Raw genomic sequence first — 22,334 nt, forward strand, 5'->3', positions numbered from 1 at the left:
CTTGTTTTCTTAAAGAGACAGTACCAATTTTTAGCACGTGTTCTACAAATCAATATAAATACTTGTACAAAGTATAAATTGTGTATTAAACATTTAATAAAATATTAAATATGCAATATAAAAATATGTATTGATGGATTTGTACAGTTAAAAACAAAAAAGCTAGAATGTTACAAAATGATGAAAAACAAAAGAAATGTAATTTTATAATAAACATTTTTGTTAGACGGTCCCCTGTATAATTAACTCTTTCCCCGCCAGCGTTTTTAAAAAAGTTGCCAGCCACCGCCAGGGTTTTTGAAGATTTTCGCTAAACTTTAATGGCCCGCAGAATATTTTCTTCCATGAATATATGAAGATGCTATATATCAAAATAAAGATCTGCGCCTCTGCTTTTAGACAAAAAAAAAACGATTTTATTTTATCTTCATTTGTTCTTTTTTTATTGCCACTTGAACAGAGGTAGGTTTTGTCAAAAACAACATTTCGGACAAAAAGCTGAGAAAAAGGCATTTTTATCAAACAAGTGCTTTAGTATTAGTATGGTGTTCCACTTCACGTTTGAGACGATCACAGTCTGTTTCTTTGATCAAAGAGTTGCGTACTCTCTCAAAACATGTGCGCGGGTCTTCCTTACCGTATACCACCTAAAACACGGATACCCGTAAAATTCCGTGTTTGGCGGGGAAGCGTTTTTTCATAAAACCCGGAAAATTCCGTGTTTGGCGGGGAAAGAGTTAACAGCCCTAGCTGAGAGAGAATTTCTTTTATATGTAAGAAAAATTGACATTTTAATTGAAATAACCCACTTGAATCAATATTGAATTGAAATCGGAATCGAAACGAGAGCTTGTGAATCGGAATCGACTCTGTTGTTGGAATCTGTATCAATGCACCTCAGAGCTCATGGCTTAGAACTTTTATTTTTAAAGGATTTGTATGATATCCCTATGGAAAAACTGGGAAAATACTTCCAGAACTAAGATGGCTGAAAAAGTGGGCGTACACTGTTGCACTCTATTGTGGACAAACTGTGTTTGGGGAATTTGTTTTGGGAACACTTGTTATTATTGCTTTTAAATTTGGTACATCTAATGGTGTGGAAAAAATTACAAATTGTAAAACTACCCCATCTTCCATTGGTCAACCAGAGAGTTGGGCACCAAACTCACTTCACTGGTGGAGCCAATGTTGTGGAGTTGGGCCAGTCAAACAAACAGATCAACGTTATGATAGGGCCGCATCGTTTAAACATTTAAGGGGACTCAACTGACGAATCGCTTATAGTTAACATAAAAAATGACATACATCACCAATCATCTACAGTATGCACAAATATTGAATATTGAATGCTATACTTGATTCTCTCTCACTGTTAGGATTGAGCAGCTATATCAGAACGTTCTGGCTTTGTGGCACCACTCCCACATTAACATGAAGAGCGTGGTGTCCTGGCACTATCTGATGACTGACATCCGCTCCATCCGCAAAAGCAGTGTATCCTCGGTATGAGCCTCCTTCTGTTTGTGCAAATGAGCATATTTGAGAAAACATTGTGAAAATCTCTATTTATCAACAATCACAATCTTTGTGTTATGTGCTGGATAAGTGTAATGCTAATTTCCATCTCTAGATCAAGACTCTGCTGCCAGGTGATCACCAGCAGGTGCTGAGCAGCTTGCAGTCCCACTTTGAGGATTTCTTGAAGGACAGCGATGAATCTGAGGTGTTCACAGTGGCCGACTGCTCTCAGCTGGAAAAAGAGGTTGTGGCGTGCAAGGAGTACTACGAGGAGCTCCTCAAATCTGCAGAAAGAGGTAAGTTACTAAAGGGGTGTTCACACATACAACAATGTGCAGCAACAAAGCGTACAGAAGTTATTCATTTTCGAGAGTTGGAGATTTCCAGCATCATGAGCGACAGTGGCTGTTGAACATGCATTGGGGTTGTTTTTAGCGATGTGACAGTTGAGAAGAGTTGCTAGAAACCCAAATGAATTTCTTTCTTCCTTAGAACACAAAAGGTCAATTTTTGAAAAAAGTCTTCACAGGGTTTATTCACCATAAGTGAGTAGTGTCTCTGGTCTGTCAAGCTTGAAAAAGGACAAAGCAAACAACATAAAACCACTGTAAAATTAATCAATACAATACAACAATATATACTCTGAAGCAATATAATCACTTTGAGTGATGAACAGAATAAATGTAAACCTTATTAACCTGTTTGATACGCAATTTCACCGCACGCGGGAGTGACATCACTCTGCTTACATGTACAATATAATTTACCGTCTATAAATGTAATTAATGTTAACAAATTATACATCTTTTCAGATGGGTTCAACATTGATATCCGATCTCTGTTTCACGATAGCAATGCTCCAGAAACAGCAATTTAGTTATTTGTGCAGGAGTACAAATGCAAACATGCAATATCAAAACGGGACTTCATACCTTTATTATGAAAATGCGATCGCCAGATGAATCCAGTTCACCACACTTGGGTCAATTGTCCATGGCAAGTGTTCAGTGAAAAACATCCAATAGCACTTTCTGTCCATAAAAGTGATACATCTGAGAAATATTGATATATTCTCCATTGTTTATATGCAATCTCGTCTGAAAGAATTGCCCTTCGTCATCGTTCTTCAACAAACTATGCAATCTGAGCAGCATTCATGTTGTAAAATATGATCTTATATATTCAAAATGAGCCCATCTCCAAAGTCTATTTTTAAAAATGCAGTGTAGTTTTATTCATAATAGCTGAGCAGTGCAGTCAGATTTTGTGTCCTCTTGAGAGGCGGAACCTTCATTTTACTCTGTAAGCTTCCAGCAATTTTACAGAGACAAAAGTTTGCAGGAACCTCATTTTTTGTTAGATCATCTTTAAATTTGAAACGTAACTTCTTCAGACTTGTGGCTTTGAGAACATTGTATTCCTGGGTTGTCTTGGTACTTTTATTATGTTTTTTTTTAGATTATAAAAACATGTTCAGCACAAAATATTTTATTACTATAAACTTCAGCTTCTCTAACTTTCAAAAATAACAACATATTAATTCTGAAACTTGGGAAATAAAGCCCAAAGTGTCTTCTCTCAAAAGATACTACAACTGTGTCCATAATCCAAAGGGTCCAGTAAATACAACCATTTAAGTTCAGGTATGTCATTTTCATGGATTGTGCTCAAAAAGGGGGTGCGTTGTGCCGACTACATCAACATCAAACCTCTTTGGTTCTCATGCCATCTTGTGACCAAACATGCAACCTCCAGTAATAAAAACTGCATATTTCTGAACGCCCCTTAAGAGAATGCTGTGACCAAACATAAGCCTATTAAGGAGAAAGTACTTTAGCAAATATCTTCTGGAATGATGTTTTATCCAATAATGAACTCCCTGTTCATATTATGAGCAATGAGATTGCACATGTTTCTGAATATGGGATTAGGTTTGAATAATCTGGGAATTTATCTATTTACTAATTTAATGATCTTAATCTCATACAATAATTGTACACATGTGCACACTTGTATTTACATGCACAAGTGTTGATGCCAATCAGGATTAGTTCCTATGTTGCTAGCTAATGTTTCAGACACACAACAAATGAACAAACAGACAAACAAACAAATATGCACACAACAGATTATTGTTTGTAAATGGAGTCTCAGTGATGTACTCATTTCAAATGTATTTCCCTGTCGATCAACAGAAGAACAGGAGGAGTCCGTGTACAACCTCTTCATCTCTGAGGTGCGTAACTTCCGGATGCATGTGGAAGCTCATGAGGAACAACTTATCCGGAAAATCCGAACTCCACTAGACAGAGATGACCTGCAGGAGTGTGTGCTGCGCATTACTGAACAGGAGGTGTGTTCTCCAACTATATGAATCCAATGTACTGAACACTTCTCGTCTGGATCATCATTATTCTTTTTCCTATAACTGTAACCTATTAAATAAAACGTATTGTTCCCATGGAAAATTTTCCAAGCTTTGAATGCAGAGAGTACATAACAATCTAGATCTTTCTGGTCTTTATTTCTTACACAAACAGAAGAAGAAGGTAGAGTTGGAAAGTTTGAAGGAAGATCTGGAGACCCTGAGAGAGAAGTGTGAAGTGTTCCTCAGACAAGCAGCAGCTTCTCCATCTGTCCCCACGCTGTCCTCTGAGCTCAACGTCCTCACCCAGAGCATGAGCCAGGTCTACTCCATGTGCTGCATCTACCTGGAGAAGTGAGTGTTCACTTATCTACAAATGAGATATACATTTTTATCCTCTTATAATCTCTTAAACACATAAGCATTATATATAAATATAATTACAAGTGATCTAAATTTTGTTAGTTATGCTCAGCTTTAAAATATTCAATCGGCTGGAAAAGTAATGGAATTGAATTGGTCAAAAGGTATGGGAACCTTGTTAAAAATGAGTAGTGAAAAAGCCCAAAAAAGACAAAAAACTATATAAAAAATAAAGGTTGTCAAAATAATGCGTTAATTTACTGCTATTAATTATATGAAATAATAAAGTATAACCCAGCAGCCCCCAACCCATGCTTAAATTCTGTAAAATGGAATGTTACTACAGTCGGGGCAATGGAACCTTTTCACACTTCTGGGTTTTGAAATGCGGAAGTAAACGATTCTTGGGTACCAATAGCGGTGAATGAGAGTGAATGAGAGGCCACAACAAATATAATTTTTGCATACACATTTGCTACAACATCAAAACAAAAGCGGCAATATTATGTTTCCATAACTTTCCAAATGAAGAAAAAAATAGACAGTCAGGAGAAAGAAGATGGCAAATTTACTGTCGCTCTCACAGCAGCTGTATAAGAAACCTCATCACATCTGTCGTAACTCTTTTTTAAAACTAATGCCAGAGGAATATAATACAAATTATATTGCAAATATGAAACAGTTTGCTAGATAGGGCAGAAATGCGTCTGTGGGAACTGCGTCACTGTCTGTGAAAAGTGTCCATTCAAGCTTGATCAGAGATCTTCTATTCTGAAATAACCCCTATGTTTTTATTATAGGAGAGAGCGTAATGGTCAACTAGCATGTTACCACAGCAAGTCACTGTTTGCGGATACCATACAAATAGAAAGAATGCAGACAAAGAAGGCAGACAGGATTTTCAACATTTTAAACTATGTCTAACTTGACACAGCATCTTAAAAGCACTTAGATTACTAGAGATGCTGAAATCTAGTGAGACACTCCAGAAGCATCCATCTGACGCATTATTACGTAAACCAACAATAAAGAGGGACAAGAAAGACAATAAAATGGTTATATTCAATGATATAGAAATAAAAATATCTATATTTGGACTTTTAGTCCTCTTTTGTATTGTCTAAATGCTTGTCTTTTGCCACAATATACTGTATGTAAATGATGTATTGTTTATTATATAATTATTATATACTTATTTTTAATTTTGTTGTTGTTGTGGTGTCTCATTTAATATTAATATGCTGTTAATTTAGATTAATTCATTTAATTAATCTGCATATCATGTAATTAATTATATAATAAAATGTAATATATTGACAGCCCTAATATATTTTCATACTGTACAGTTTCATTTTTTGGCTGCTAATGCACCCCGATATCAAACACAGGATCAATAAAGTGCCAATCTTTTATTCTCAGGCTAAAGGCAGTGAGTTTGGTGGTGAAACACAGTCAGAGCGCTGAAGCTCTGGTCAAACTGTATGAAGCCAAGCTGTGTGAGGAGGATACAATCAATGCTAACATCAGATCTATCGATGGTGTTATGAGCACTCTTAAGGTAAAACAGATGTCATTTTACCGCTGATTCTGATTTAGTCAAGTAACACTTAGCATTTAACACCTTAAACACATTTTGGTTTTCATTTGTAGCAATGGAGATCTGAAATCGATGAAAGACGTGAGGTACTCCATGAATTGGAGGACGAGCTACATAAGGCGCGAGTGGTCAGTGAACGCATGTTCAAAACACACAACGAGAGAGACTTTGATTTAGACTGGCACAAAGATAAAGCCGACCAGCTCAAAGAGAGATGGCAGAACATTCACTCTCAAATTGAAAACAGGTAGAATGGGTTGATCTGTTTGCCCCTAGCTAATGTTATGTTGTGGGGTTGCAATAATTTATCAAACTAATGATATATGGTAAATATATGATAAATGGCATTTGTTGTTCAATGTATTTAGGCTTAGAGATTTGGAAGGCATCTGTAAATCTCTTAAATACTACAAAGACACATACAACAGCCTGGATGAATGGAGCAAAGAAATGGAGGCCAAGCAGCTCAAGACGCAAGAGAATCATTCCGAGGACAGCAAAGCTTTGGCCGAGTTCCTTAACCAGCAGAAAGTACGAAAAATTTATTTGTTTCCACTTTTTAAATCTTACATTTTTTAATTGTTTCATTTGCTTAAAATCCTGATCCGGATTTTATTTCCAGGTTTTGGTTGCAGAAATTGAACAGAAACAGAGTAAAATTGAGGAGTGCCAGAAGTATTCAGAGCAATATGCTGTGGGAGTGAAAGTAAGACAAGATTATTACATTGAAGTATGCTGACATAACACTTGCAAAAAAGTGCCATGGTATTACCATCTTATTGGAAATGGTACCATGGTAATACCATAATGTAATGTACATGTTATACAATGGCCATTTTTGAAGCACCTTGGAGTACCATGTAAATATGATGATATATTAACTTAATACAGTACCAAAGTATATGAAGAGTACCATGGCATTGCCATTTGATACCATTACTATACCATGGTAATGCTGCAGTACTTTTTAAGGGAATAAGGGAACATAAAAGGGAACATTTATATCAAGGTTTGTAATGTTTTTTTCTCTTCTTGAAGGACTATGAGTTACAATTGATGACCTACAGAGCCATGATTGACTCTCAGCATAAGTCCCCTGTGAAGAGGAGAAAGATGCAGAGTTCCTCTGATGTTATCCAGCAAGAGGTATGAGAAGAAATATTCATGGAAATATAACCAGTCAAAAAGAAAACTTTGATACTTCAACTTTCTTTGTTTCCCTCCACAGTTTATGGAGCTTCGTACACGTTACACAGCTCTGGTCACTCTCATGACGCAGTATGTGAAGTTTGCAGGTGAAACCCTGAAGAGGGCAGAAGAAGATGAGGTAGGGCATTTCATCTTTTATGCTTATCTAAAGAAATGATTGATGTTTTTTAGCTAATTCCCCTATATAAGGAATTTGCATTGCATGTTATTTAACACGAATATGCTCCCAGCCATGTGTCATTCACCATGAAGCACAATGACACATGAGAACTAGGACACACACCTGAACATCATTACACTTCATGACCACTCAACCCCTACACGAGTAGTTCTTGCAATACAAAGTCTTTCTAATGCATGGACATTTATATTGATACAAAATAGCATGTAGTTTTGGATTTTGTATCTTTGTTGGTGAGCTTATCCCTTGGGCAAGCATGGCCTGGAAAAATAGTCTGAAGAGTTCCTGCAAATAAGTGGTGGTGGGTCATTTCTGGTAAGTGGGCAAGAACCGGTTTTTCTCTTTCAAGTGATCGACAGGAAGATGACTGTATCTTTAATTTCAGAGGAGGATGTCATTGGAAAGAGCAGAGTACATGAGCTGGACTGAGAGCATGGAGCTGCAGAAAGTTGCCAGTGAAGATGAAATAACCAGGCTCCAGCATCAGGTACTGGAACTCGAGACCTCACTGTCTAACAGGCAACAGCAGCTGGACATCCTGGGAGCAGATCTTGAGATGCATAAAAGATCAATAGAGGACTTGACCTTGCAGAAATCAAAGGCTGAGTATGAGGCACAAAAATACCGTGTTGAACTAGAAGGTGTAATCAAAAGCAAGGGTACCATTGAGCAGGATTTGACCCGTGCTCGTCAACAGGTCCAGCAATCAGAGGCTAAACAGGTCTCTTTGGAAGAGAGTCTCAGGAACCTTAAAAGGAGCATAGAGGAGAGTACATTAGCCCGCAAGAAGCTTGAAGATCATTTACGTCGCAAGGACAGTGACGTACAGGGCCTTGAGGAGCACAGTCGTACTTTGGAACGAGAACTGAGGGCCAAGGAAGACACCAAAGCAGAGCTCCTTAACCAAGTGAGAATCATGGAAATGGATCTTGCCCACCAGTCAGAAGTCAGAATGATGCAAAGCGAATCCTTGATGGGTTTTAAGAAGGAAAGTGCACAACTGATTCATTCTGAATCTGAGGCTGAGGTCCAGCGCAAAATGGAGGAGCTTATTATGGGCAAGAAGCGAGCCGAGACTGAGATCAAAACGTTGAAGTCTGAATTGAACTCAATTCTTGTCCATAAGACTGTGGCCGAAGACAAGGCACAACGTTTCAAAGAACTCTTAGATGAGGCAAACAACCGGCTGTTGAAGCTTCAAGTGGAAATGGATGCAGATAGGTCTAACATGAGACAGAAATCAGAGGAATTAAGGCAAGAATCTTCTGAACTAAAAAAATCTGTCTATATGTTTCAAGAGCAAATCAAGTCCCTTCAAAGAGATAAATCCTCTCTGGAGCAGAGAGTGCTTTTCCATAAAACAGAGGTTGATGGCCTAAAAGAACAGCTGAAGGTCAACCAAGGAAAACTTCTACAGCGGACATCATTGGAACAAGAGAGGTCTCATAAATTGAGGTGCCTGGAAGACGAGTTGTCTTCCAAACAGACTGAAGTTGAGCAGATGACTTTTAAAGTGAATGAACTTAATAGGAAAAATCAAATGTTAGAAAGTGATATCCGACATCTTAAGGTAAGTATTGAGTCAATCCAGCAAGATAATTTACATGCTGATCAAAAGATTAAAACCCTGAAAGGTGAGGCAGACATTTTGAAGGAGCAACTGCAGAGAGCCAGAGAAGAAATCGGTCTGAAGACAAGAATTGAGAAGGATGCTCAACTCAAGGCCAAAAACCTAGAATTGGAGCTACAGACAAGTTCCTTGCAAGTTACACAGCTTACTAAGAAAGTAGAGGAACTCAAGAAGATTAACATGGACACTGAACGTTTGATAAAAAATATAAAAGCAGAACTTGACGGTGCAACCATTGAGATTGGCAGTAAGGAACAGCAAATTAATATACTCAAGTGTCAGGCAGAAAGTGCGAAATCTCAGATAAAAATAGTTGAAGAGGAACTTTTAATGAAAACCCAGATGTCACATACACTTCAAATAAAATTGAAAGATTACAATCAAGAAGAAAAGAAGACAACTGAGTTACAGCAGAAGATCAGATCTCTCACGATGAACATCACCAACTATGAAAAAGATATTACAAATCTAAAAGCAGAACTGAGTTCCATGACTACTGAGAGGAATCTGATGAATCAAAAGAATCAGGAACAGAGAGCGGAGATAAATAACCTGAACATGGCTTTAAAAAAAGCCTTAGGGGAATCTCAAAGGGAGTCAACCGAGGGTAAGAAGAATATGTCAAAGGTGAGAGAACTTGAAAATGAGCTTCTGAAATGTAAGCAGACTATTAGTAGGATTAGTGGAAGTTCAGAGAAAGTCACAGTAAGCCTGAAACAGGACATCACATCTCTTCAGAGGGATAAACAAGCAGCTGACCAGAAGTTACAGGTTTTAAAATCTGAATTCGATGAACTGAGTTCCACTCTAAAGAAAACAAAGGATGAGCTTCAGCGAGTGACTGAAGGAAGTAGGTTTAGTCAGTCCAAACTCAAAGAGTTGGAGGCAGAACTCCAAAGAAAAACTTCTGTTATACGAGAAATGAACTCAAGCATAGATAAATCTGTTCTCAATTTAAAACAAGAACTAGCTACCTTTAAAAAGGAGAGGAGCACTGCAGAAGAGAAAATCTCAAGTTTAACTCTCCAAACGTCAGAGTTGAGGCAGAAGTGGAAGCAAACCCAGGAAGAGCTGAAACAGAAGCAAAATGAAACAGCAGTTGCTGAGCTCAGGTCTCAAAAACTTGGAGAAAAATTGGATAACTGTAAGAAAATGCTGGATGATCTAAAAAGTAAACTCGACTTACAAAAGAAAGGCTACGAAACTCAACTACAGTTAGTGCAGGCTGAAATGGAGCAAAAGCTTTCCTTGCAAGAATCACGCTTGAAGCTCGAGTATGAAAGGAAATCAAAAGATCACTCATTTTCTTTGGAAACAGCTGAGAGAGACAACAAGCAACTGTCTCAAGAGGCTGAACAGCAACTCAGCAACCTACGCAATCAGCTTGATGAATCTGACCATAAGAGGGGAATTCTTGACCTTGAACTTCTCAAAGCCAAATCAAAGATTTCTGAGTTAGAAACCGAAAAAATCAGGGTGAACTCTGGTATTTTACAACTTGACAATATTCACAAAGACAACTCAAACGAGATAGCAAGATTAAAGCAAACACTGACAGAGACTAAGAAAGAATTGGAAATCTCAGAGAAAAAAGCTAAATCACTAAAGGAACAGATTGTTTCATACATCAAAGAAATGAAATCTCTACAAGAGAAGAATCTTAAGCTTGAGGTAGCCGTCAGCTCGGAGCAGAAGCATCTAAAAGGATTGGAGGCTCTTGAACAAACCAATCATCAGTGTGCTAAAGATAATGAGCTGTCCAAGCTGAAGACTGAACTTTTACTGACTCAGAAAATTGTTGCATCATATGAAGAAGCTAAAGGCAACCTGGAGGAGGAACTTATGAAAATGAAAATGAGCTCTGAGGTACGACTACCAATGTATACAAAGATTCAAAACTTTCATTAAAGGTGAAGTGTGTAAGTGTTTGGATGCTAAAATAATTTGCAGAGACAACTATAAGTAAGCATTTGAATGGTCCAGCATGTCAGGTTCTGGATCCAAAAATGGCATCAGTTTCGGTCGGGAATACCCGTAATAAGCTGTTTAGCAGAGAGATGGCTAGTTCTTCCAAACAATGACAGAAGGGGGTTGTAGGAGTGTTTGAAAACAATCATTATTCTTGCAGTTCTGTTTGTTGTAGAGTTGCCAACTGTACCCTACCTGGAACATCCTATAATTTATTTGAAATTAAGATGGCCATTTCCCCATATTTAAGTGGTGAAACATTCAAGAATGGGGACCCCCCTCCACCACTTCCTGTAACACCAATCCCCCACCAACCTTCAGATGCCGAAGGCATTGTGTTCTGTATTTGTGTGGCAAAACGTTTGCAACCCTAGTTTGCTGCTACTAGTGCCACAGAAATTACACACTTCACCTTTAGTCTTTTATAATGGAAGTCCTAGTTAATACATGCAGTGTTACAGTTGAGTCACCCACTGAATGTGAAATACATAGAAGCTTTTTTTAAGTATGTTTAGATATATAAACAATATACTGTATATATATTAGGGGTTTAACAAAATATTGTATCGTATTGTATCGTTCATTGCAACGCTCAATATACAATAACATATGTATTGTGCGATACATAAACAAACACATTAGTGAAACTAAAACCAAGCAGCGCAACACTGAGAGCTGCAGAACAGTCTCCTCCCCCGAGAGGCGGCGCTGAACGCTCACAGGAAAACAGAACAACACACCTACAATACATAGGCAAGAAGATCGATGACAAACAGCAAGTAGATTGTTCTGTAGAAGTACAACTTGTTGAATTTGCCAAACAACGGTCTCATGTCCTGGTGCTACAGTACATCAAACATGTCGTTTTATTTAGGGCGACATCACCAAGAAATCCAGTGGATTTGTGAGACAGGAACAGCAGCAGTAAGTTAAACAGCCACCTCTCCCAGCCGACACTGAGCTGACAAGATGCTCATAACTATTAAAAAGCAGCTTATTCAAAAAAACAACAACGTAACAAACCTGTGATTACATGAGACTTATAATTATCTGCTATTGACTTTGAAATGTAAACAGCTTTGAGAACAACATTGCACACATGTTATAAGCCGGTAAAAATGCCGGAAAGGGGAAGAGTGCAAAATAAATTATGTGTGCCGATCGGTTTTTGCTTTGTCACTAAATAATATTGGATTATGTGCATATATCGTAAAACCAGAGTTCAGATTCCTCTTTTTTAATTTTTTCACCACTAAATAAAATTAAAAGGAGTTTTTTCCAAGGGGCTTTCAGACAAGGCATGATTTTCTATAAAGCTGCTTTAAAAATATGTGTATTGTGAAAAGTGATATACAAATATAAATGACTAGAGTGTAGACAAACTTATTTTCTCAAGAAAAACATAGTAATTGTGAGTTCATATTAGTTTTTCTCAACAGTTATACAAAATAAATGCAGAGCTCTTGTTTAAATTACTTAGAGCTCTGCTTTTTGTTGCCAATGTTAGACAATTTTGTGGCATTAATGATTTAGAAGACATTAATGTTGAATCCTTGAATAAGTTTGAGCGAAATATTTGTGGGTGCTTGTATCGTATATGAGGCTATGCGTTGTATCGTATCATTCCATAAAATGTATGTATCGTTACATCCCTAATATATATACAGTACTGCTATGACAAGAGCGTCTGCACCTGTATGTCTGTTTAGGTTTCTAAAAAATTACAAAATTTGGTCAGACTAGAATGTAGGAGTGATGATGTGTTTTTATTTCTAAGCTTGTTTTGAATGTTCGTGATCTAATAGCACCAACACTTTCATTCTTGCAGATAGCTACACAGGAGAAGGAAAAAGTACTGGAGGAGCTGAGAAAGGTCAAACAGAGCAAAACACATGTTATCAGTAAGAGAAGTCAAGAATGTGTGAGCAAGAACACAGAAAATGTGGTCTCTCTCAAGAATTCTACCGAATTTGAAAAGAATTCAAACAACGTGGTGGTTGATAATAGTCAAAGTGAGATGACAGACCTTATAGTCAGGAAAAGCTCACTGTCTGACAAAGTAAGGTCTGGTAAAAGCCAGACTGTTTCATTCAATATCGTTGATTCTGAATCCTCCATTGGCATAGCTTCTGACTCGTCTGTAACAAGTAAATCAAAAGGACTAAAGATAGATTCCTCTTCCCATAAAATTCAAGGTCTCCGAGGACGGATAAGTATTAAAAAGTTGGTAAAAACTAAAATAATAACCCAAGAAATTGCTCTCAAGTTGCAAACAGGGCTCATCACTATGGAAGAGGTGGAGGCATCGCTTGCACAATTCATTAGTAAACCATCATCGATTGCAGGTATTTACGTGGAATCAAGCAGGAAAAAGCTATCCTTCATGGACGCTGTTGAGGGAGAGCTTATACCGAAAACTTATGCCATTGAGTTTTTGGAAGCACAAGCTGCCACGGGATGTATCTTTGATCCTATTACAGGTGAACGCTACTCTCCTTCAGATGCTGTTGTGAAAGGGATCATTCCTAAGGATCTCAAAGACAAAATAAGCGATGCTTACAAGGCAGTCAGTGGTTATACCCATGCTGGGAAGATTCTTTCTGTGTTTCAAGCTATGGAGGAGAGAATTGTAGACAGACATCGAGGGAAAGCAATAATAGAAACCCAGATTGCTACTGGAGGGTTGATTCATCCATTGATTGGAATTAGGGTGCCCATGGATTGTGCATTAGAACAAGGGCTGATAAATCAATCTACCTTTCAGAGTCTTTATGATCCAGTGAGCAACCCAAAAGATTTCCACTTCCCAGATACTGGGCAGAAGGCATATTATAGTGAACTGCTCCGAATCTGTGTATATGATGTCAACGGTGGAGTATATCTTCTTCCTTTCAGTGACCAGCAACTCTTCACCCTCTCTCCATCCAGCAATCACAGAGTATCGGTCATCAACAGTTCTAGTGGTGCAAAAATGTCAGCCTATGAGGCATATAATGCCGGCCACATTGATAAGAGAACCTACCTATTTCTTTCTCAACAAGAGAGTGAATGGCAGGAAACAACTGTCATGGACTCAAGTAGGAACCTTCTTAATATCCTAACAGACCATAAGAGTGGGCGCCAACTTTGCATTGAGAATGCTCTTAATCAGAAAATTCTCCAAACAGAAGAACTCAGTAGCTACCGCAGTGGTCAACTGAGTATTTTTGAGCTTGCTGATATTCTCATTTCTAGAAGAGTTGTCATTAAAGTTCTAAACAGTCCTATTGCAGGACTCTGGGATGTTTTGTTGAAGAGAAGACTCTCTGTTCTCAAAGGACTCCAGAAAAACCTTGTGGACAGGCTCACCGCATTGAGGTTGCTAGAAGCTCAGGCTTGCACTGGAGGCATCTGTGACCCAACTTCTGGAGAAAGGGTTCTGATTACCGAAGCACAACATCGAGGACTGCTGGATGAAGGTTTTGCCAGACAGCTCCAGCAAAGTGAGCAAGCCTACTATGGTATCATCCACCCTCAGACTGGAAAGACATTGACGGTGGCTCAGGCAATGCAAGAGAATCTGTTCCCTAAAGATGTTGGAGTAAGGTGTCTTGAGTTTCAGCTGGCCACTGGTGGGCTCATAAACCCGGAGAGCCAAGAGAGAGTCTCATTGGAGGATGCAATACAGAATTGCTTGATCGATAAAGCAAATTCCACACATCTTCAAAATGACCATTCCCATACAAAATGTATCACTTGCCCCAAAACTAAGCGCAAAATGTCTTTCAAGGAAGCTCTAGAAAAGAGTGTCTTTGACAGCCATACTGGGTTCCTCCTTCTTGAGGCAACAAAGTCTCATAGCATTGGCAATACTTCATTTCAATACTTCTGGACCTATCGACACTTCTGATATGTTTCTAGACAGTGTCTATCTAAAATAAAGCAATGTTTGTGGTGAAGGTTTTAAAAGGAAAGCTTGACCAGTATATTTGCTGCCCTTTGTAGTGGGGCGTTACAGGTTATATAGAGAGAAGTTATATAGTGCATTTTTATCCTGAAAAATGTCAAAATCATAATGGTGAAAATGGGAGTCTTTCAAATATGGGATTATTTTTCTTCTATTGTAAGATATTGTTTTAAAATGTCTCATATCTTAAGTGATCCATTTTGTTTTTCATTCATATTTACGCCAGTTGTATATTTAATTTATTGCCGAACACCATTCCACAAAAAATGGCTGTGAGCTAAACAAACTACTCATTCATTGGTGTACTGTATATTGCATCCATATAGTGAGTTTGTTGTGCTAATGATAACAAATGATTTACATCGTTTTTTTAATCCACCCAACAATTTCTTTCCAATGAATGTAGAGGTCTGTTGAGGATGAGAAGAAAGAGCATGGCGATAAGGTTAACAAGTTATTGAACTGGATGTCCAGTAAGAAAACATACGTGAACAAAGATGGAATGTCTCTTTGTGATGGTAAACCCAGCACCGAGAGCTCTAGTAAGACCCAGGTAAACAAATCAATATACCCCATTGTTTTTTCAATGTTTTTAACAGGTTCCCAGATTTAGTACTTAAAGGGCGCTTCATCTGTGGCTGTTTCAGCATCATCAATCAATTTCTCCATTTAATGAATGTTACAGCAAACTGTTGAACACATCAAAACATATCCATTTTCATTGTTATGTACAATCTATGAATAAAGATTATTATTGTTTATCTCTTCTTAATTTTGAATTGTTCACATTCCTGATACAGTTTTCACATAAAAATAATTACCCAAAAAGGGTCTACACTTTCATTGGAAACTGGGAAACATATATCTCTGTCATCACTATTTTGTTATGTCACAAGTGAATTACATAAGCAGAAATTCTGCAGGCAAACATAAGGGCTAGCAGTCAGTTCATTGCCCATATTTCACTGTTACAGGAGGGACAGTAATCATGATAATGTAATAAACAAGCACACAAACAGTTTTTTCCAACATTTTTAGAGCAAGACATGTCACTCAAACATACAATACAGTACAGTGCATGTACAGTGTGATAAACTGTACAACATTACACTGGACACAGCATGACTATATTTTCTTTGGTGGGTGTAGAATTACACTGCTTTGTTTTATCTCTACACTTCATCAAATGTGTAATACCCAACACACATGCCACTTATCTTGGAGTGCTGAACATGAAGTATGTTCAGTTGTAAATGTGCTGCTGACAAATCCAAAGCAGAGAACACCTTACATGCATAAAAAATAAACCCAAATTAGACAGTGGTGTCAGAATGACACATTCATCCATCTGTAATGTGCGATGTCACATTTCTAATGTAACAGGTCCTTCCCCATAAACACCAGAAGTCAAAAGTTGTATTAAACTTTTAATAATTCTTTATTATTATCATTAATATTACTAATACATAATATACTGTATATGTATACATACATACACACACACACATATATATATATATATATATAAAAATAATATAATTATATTAGAGTCACAAAATATAACAAATGTTAGAATGGGAATGATTCAGTGAAAATTTACGTGAAACATATAAAAATGAATAAATTATTATTATTATATATTTTTTTTTGTTCTTTACTATCCGGTCCAACTCATTAAAACAAAAACTATAAACTAAAATAAAAAGAAAGAAAGAAAGAAAGAAAACAGCTTATAAGTAAATTTTGTTATAACTTATAAGTATATTTAAGTTTAGATTATAGTTTTTTTTAGTATTAGTTTATTTTATTTTACATATGCACAGTTTTATGTTTGTCCACATATCATTTCAGCAAAAACCTTTAGATCAAACTGTTTAAAGATCAGATCAAGTGTCCAAACGTTTGAGGGATAGTGTACTTCTCCAGACAAAAACATCATTGCGCAAGCTTGATGTGTACATAATCTTTAAAATACATAAGATTAAATCATGAAAGGGTCCAAATTTGTTTTCAAATGATCCATTTTCAAATAAGAAGACCTGGTTACATATGGTATCAGTTATAAATAAGTTAAATAACACTAACCTCACACAAATGTTATCATTTATGCTCTGCAAATGGTGGATTATTAAAATACTTTTTTCTGGTTCCAAATGATTGTATATTGGATCTGAAGTTGTTTTGGAAGTCCAGTCAATTAAACATAAGCCATTTCACTAAGCTGTGCAAGTAAATCATTAATGACTTGTTATGTTTCATGATAGATACCAGTGGAAGAGATGGTGACAAAGAAGGAACAAATTGCAGAAGCATTGAGAACTACTGAACTGATGCTCACCAAACATAGTGACAAGTATGTAATAATGTAGAAAATGAGGGGGAGGGAGGGGGGGGTCAATTCTGATTTTCCTGGCCGATTCTGATCGGTACATAGCAGAGGATGCAGCAGACCTCCCTGATCTGACACACTCTGCCGGGACTTAACAGCATTACTCCACTTTTGAGATCCAGACACCTGAATCGTCTTTTAAACATGTCAAAAGTGAGCATGACTACACAGCTCGTCTGTATACTGTTTTTGCCAGGTTATAATGCTCTTCTCCATAATTCTTTTTTTTTTTTTTACATTTATGTATTACTGGATATATGATCGATAGAAAATGCACACACATATCTCTTTTAAATAAAATAAATTGTATTGCCTGCGTTCATTTGGCACAAAAATACAGTTGCGTATGTTTACTGAATAAGACCCAAGTATTTGCTCTGAAATAGTAAGCGCAAAAGTGGCACAACTGTTTACAGAATTTGCCCCAAAGTCTGTCTTGGACTGTGTGTGATAGAAATGCGGCACCAAAACTCTGGAATTCTCTTCCCCATCATATCCGTGCCATAGACTCCATTTCTCAGTTAAAAACCACTCTTAAAACTCATCTTTTCAAGTCAGCCTATAAACTTTAAGAACCTCCACTTTTCCTCCATCAGCATTAGCCTCTTGGATGTTTTCTTTTTTTTTATTTATTTTATTATAGTTTTCGTTCTTTTAATAGCTAATATTTTTTTTTTTTATTTCAATTTTTTGTTGTAAGGTGACCTTGGGTGGTTTGAAAGGCGCCTAAAATTAAATGTATTATTATTATTATTAAATACTTAAAATCAAATAAATGTACTTAATATCTCCTCTTTAAAGGCTTTGCGTGCTTGTGCATGAAGTAGTTTAAATTTATCAATGTTAAACTTTATTTATTTTTATTACTACTAGAATGACTGAGGAAGAAAAGCAAGAAACAAAAGAACAGCTCATATCTCTTCATACGGCTTATAGCGAGATCTCTCAGCAGTGTGCTGAGGCAACTTCTGCTGATCAGGTGAGATTCAGATATTCTGCCATTACCAGTCCAATGTAAATGCTGGTTATACATGTTGACTTTTGAGTGAGAAATGTAATCTGTATTCAACTGCATGACTAAGCTTTGTTTTCACAGCTTGAAATGTGTAGCATGGTATAACAGTTTCAGCCACTCTAACTTTTAATGCCACCACAAAACTTTGGATTATGTCACTCAGGAGACATAAAATCTACTCCTTTTCTTTAAAACCCACATGATAAACTGAGTATGCTGTAAACATACAGTGCATGTCAGCCAGACGATTTCTTTCTTCACACCAAACACAGAAGACATTTTTTACATGTCTACATGGGGTTTACCACATTTCACATAATAACAATGCTCAGTGTGTATTCTCTAACTGTGTTGTGCAAAATTCTGAGAGTTCTGTTCACAGATGCATGTAAGCTTTTATTGCGTTCCATTTCTCTTGCTGTTGAGACTCTGATTTGCACTGTTGCAAATGAACTAGTACAATCTGTTGACTTGACTTATGGGTGAGTATGCTTATGGTATTTGAAATCAAAATTGTAATACAAATTGAATCTTTTGATTAGTTTTGAACATGCATTTTGAAATATCTTGATTTATTTGATCTTTTTGCCAGGAACTGCAAGTCATTGAAGGCATTCTGGATGTTGAAAGCAGAACTGTCATATCGGTGTGCTGCTCTGTGCAGATAGGCCTCATTGATCAGAACACAGGACTTAGTCTTCTTGAGGCCCAGCTTGTAACCACTGGACTCATTTTGCCTGAACAGCACTTGTTCATGGACTTGGACAATGCATTCAAGCACAAAATTGTGGATGAAGCAATGTTCAAGCAACTGTATGACTTAAATGAAGCTAATAAATGTGTTCAGTATCCCCAGTTTGCCTTGGAACCCTTACCGGTTATAGCAGCTCTGAAAAATCAGGCTATATCCGAGCAAATGGCTTTAAAGATCATTGAAATCCAGCTAGCGACTGGAGGGCTAAGACTCTCATACACTGGGGATGTCCTAAATCTGGTGAGGGCTTTCCAACTTGGCTTGATACCTCAGAATCTCTTTCTCCAGATATTGGAGAGGAAGAACACTTGGAAGGTCCTGATTGACCCCAACACTGCAGAAAAAGTCTCACTTAGCCAGCTTGTGCAGAGGAGCCTGATCCATGAGCCAACAAGACTGCGGCTGTTTCCAGTGAAGCATGGAAAAGATGAAACCATATCCCTAACATCTGGGAGAGAGATTAGCATCATGACAGACATGAATGAAGGCTACATTGATACAGAGGCCATATTTCTGCTGCAGAGCACCCAGTTGTTTGCAGGAGGCATAGTTGACCCCAACACAGGCCAAAAGCTAACTGTAGAGGAGGCTTTATCTAAGGGTCTGATTGATCAGAACACTGCAAGTAGGATACTGAGCCACCAGGCCCAAAATGGCGGCATTGTTAATCCCTGCAATGGGGCAAGACTTACAGTTGATGAGGCTGTACAATGTGATTTAATAAGCTCCAGCAGTGCATTGTTGGTTCTAGAAAGACAGAGAGCCTTAATGGGTCTCCTTTGGCCTAATGCTGGTGAAATCCTCAATTTCTCAACCTCTCTTCAACAAGATATGATCTCAGACAAACTGGCATCTGAACTACTGCATAACCGACAGAAGATAACAGCCTTATACATACCTGAAAACTCTGAAGTAGTTGACGTTGACACTGCAGAGGAGAAAAACTTTATTGACACATTTACCAAAGAGTTGTTGAAGACAGTAGAAATTCCAGATATGTTCCCCAACATTGATTACCTTAATGATAGATTTTCATCTTGGCTGTCCATGCAGGAGCTTCAAATTGAAGGATCTCATACACCGAATGAAAAAATTAAGAGGGATGTAAGCAGCACAAATATTCCATCTCCTTCTGAGGCAAATCAGTTATTTATTTCCTACCTCATGATGAATAGCTATATGGATCCAAAGTCAGGTCAAAGGCTGTTGATCTTTGATGGGCAGTTACATAAAATGGCTAAATTACTCTTTGAAACATCAGAATCAGAGTGTGCAGATGGGATAAGCTCATCTTATATGAATGATCCTTCAGATGAACCTCCACTGAACGAGAACATTCCTTACACTGAGAATGATCTTATAGCCAACTTTTGTGAAGCCAAAATATGTGAACTTTTGGAGAGAATAACTGAGGAAGAGGTTGAGGTAGAGGACACTAATGCATTAGGAAATTACCTAGAACCTACCTTAACCACTGAATCATGTGTTAACCCTTTAAAAACAGATAAAGAATGTATTAATTTCCAAGGCAGTTGTGAAGATATGATTATCATTGGAACTAACAAAGTGCCAAAGGATTCTACTTGTTCATACACAGACAACTGTCAAGAAGACAAAACTGATATAGCTTCACCTCAAGTTACAAAAGCAATGCAGTTACCACACGTAGCCTTTTCTATGTCAAGAACTGAAACAGCAAATATGTTGTGTTCGATTGTAGAGAATCCTGAATGCAATAATGCTATTGAAGAATCAGAAAAGAACCAAGAAAGACATGCAACGTTACCTCTTTTGTCCAGGGTAACAGCCAGCACTACAGAAACAATCTCAGAATTCTCACTTTCTGAGGTTGTGTGGAATGACAAACTTGAGAGAGACTATGCCATCCATCTTCTTAGGGCACAGCTAGAGGAAGGAGGGATTTTAGATGTCACCTCTGGAAAACGCTATGACCTTGAAGCTGCTCTCGACAAAGGCCTTATTGATGAAGAAACTATTTTAGAAGTACTTGCATTACAGCTTCGAGAGCACAATTTGAAAGATAACGAAAGTGCTACAGTGTCAGTTTTAAGAAAATCTGTTAATAAAAGCTGTGTATCAAGTAAGGGAGCCTTACAAATCATGGAAAAGCAGAACCTGCTGGGTGGTTTCTATGACTCCGCAGTTGGAAATACCATTAGCATTTGTGAGGCTTTTGAGACGGGTCTGATTACTGATGATATTAGCAGAAGTGTTCTCTGTTCAGAGCCAATCTGGAAGGCCATAATTGATCCAGAGGGGAAGTGTGTGCGCAGTGTCTCTGATGCCCACCAACTGCAAATGTTGGATGATGAAGAAGCTGAGAGAATGTTGCATTCACAGAAGGACAAAAGAGTAGCTGTTACAGCACTTGATATTGCTAATGAGCAGCTCAAACAAACAGGTCCAAAAAACTCAAGATCAGATGAATCCGAGCAGGGATCTACAGATTTTGCATGTATTAGCAATAGTCAGGATCTCACAGTCCCCACAATGACCATTTGTGACATTTCATGTGAAGTCAATTCAACAAAGGACTATGTGGTTGATAATGTTGCAGAGACTCACGAAATTGGGCAATATTTCAGTGTAAACTGTGATAATTTCAAGACAGTGGATCCCAAAAATAAGCTCAAACCTTCAGTTGAATTAGAAGGAAATTTCACTTCAGAAGAAAATGAGACAAAAATGCAAAAAGAGAATGATGATGCTTTTGTCATAGATGAATTTTATGAAACTAAATGTACTTCATCATGTGTCAGGCAGGTTGCATACCTTGAAAATACATTGAGTCAGGTCATTAGCACTATACAATGTGACTCTGGCATATCATGTTCATCACAAAGTGATATCTGCACTGATGAAATAAAATCAGAGAGCGTACAAAATTCTGAACAAGAACTCAACCATTTCAAAGAGCAGTCTGAATATTCATCTGTCAGCAAAGGGCTTTGTGAGAGTTTGAGTAATTTGCTTCCAATGGTAGTAGATGTTGTATCAGTTGGAACACTTGCACAAAAACATTCAAATTTGTCTTTATTTGAAGCAAGTTCCCAGTCACCAATGGAGACTGAAAAAGAGGTTAATATAAAAACTGATGGTCAGCATACATTGGATAAAAATTGGCAAAATCCGAAAGATGAAATGTCATCTCAAAGCAAATCCTCATGTAAAGCTAAACACTCCAATAATGTAAGTGAAAAGCCAGCTAAATTGGATGAGAATCCAAATGAGTTTAGTATAGAGAATAGTGTCAATAAGGGGGTGAATGAGCAGGAGGACCTTACAGAACAAGTCAAGAGCTTAGAAATGTTTGAAGGTACACTCTTGACAAAATCTGAGTCCAGAGCAGTCTGTATTGAAAGCTGCATTGACAAT

The 22,334-nt window shown here is 37.5% G+C and overlaps 1 protein-coding gene across 1 annotated transcript; it reads left to right on the top strand.

Moving 5' to 3' along the window:
* Positions 1-1,379: 1,379 nt before the first annotated feature.
* On the top strand, positions 1,380-15,239 carry LOC127642358 (plectin-like; the record flags this gene model as incomplete). The annotated part of the gene is made up of 12 exons (XM_052124970.1): positions 1,380-1,506; positions 1,634-1,817; positions 3,717-3,874; positions 4,062-4,240; positions 5,669-5,807; positions 5,900-6,093; positions 6,215-6,377; positions 6,469-6,552; positions 6,885-6,992; positions 7,075-7,173; positions 7,622-10,732; positions 12,663-15,239. Coding segments are annotated over 12 exons (6,607 nt in total), but the record flags the coding sequence as incomplete, so codon positions are not given.
* Positions 15,240-22,334: the final 7,095 nt, after the last annotated feature.

The sequence above is a fragment of the Xyrauchen texanus genome, unplaced genomic scaffold, assembly GCF_025860055.1.
Source record: "Xyrauchen texanus isolate HMW12.3.18 unplaced genomic scaffold, RBS_HiC_50CHRs HiC_scaffold_565, whole genome shotgun sequence".
In the NCBI taxonomy this organism is placed as follows: Eukaryota; Metazoa; Chordata; class Actinopteri; order Cypriniformes; family Catostomidae; genus Xyrauchen; species Xyrauchen texanus.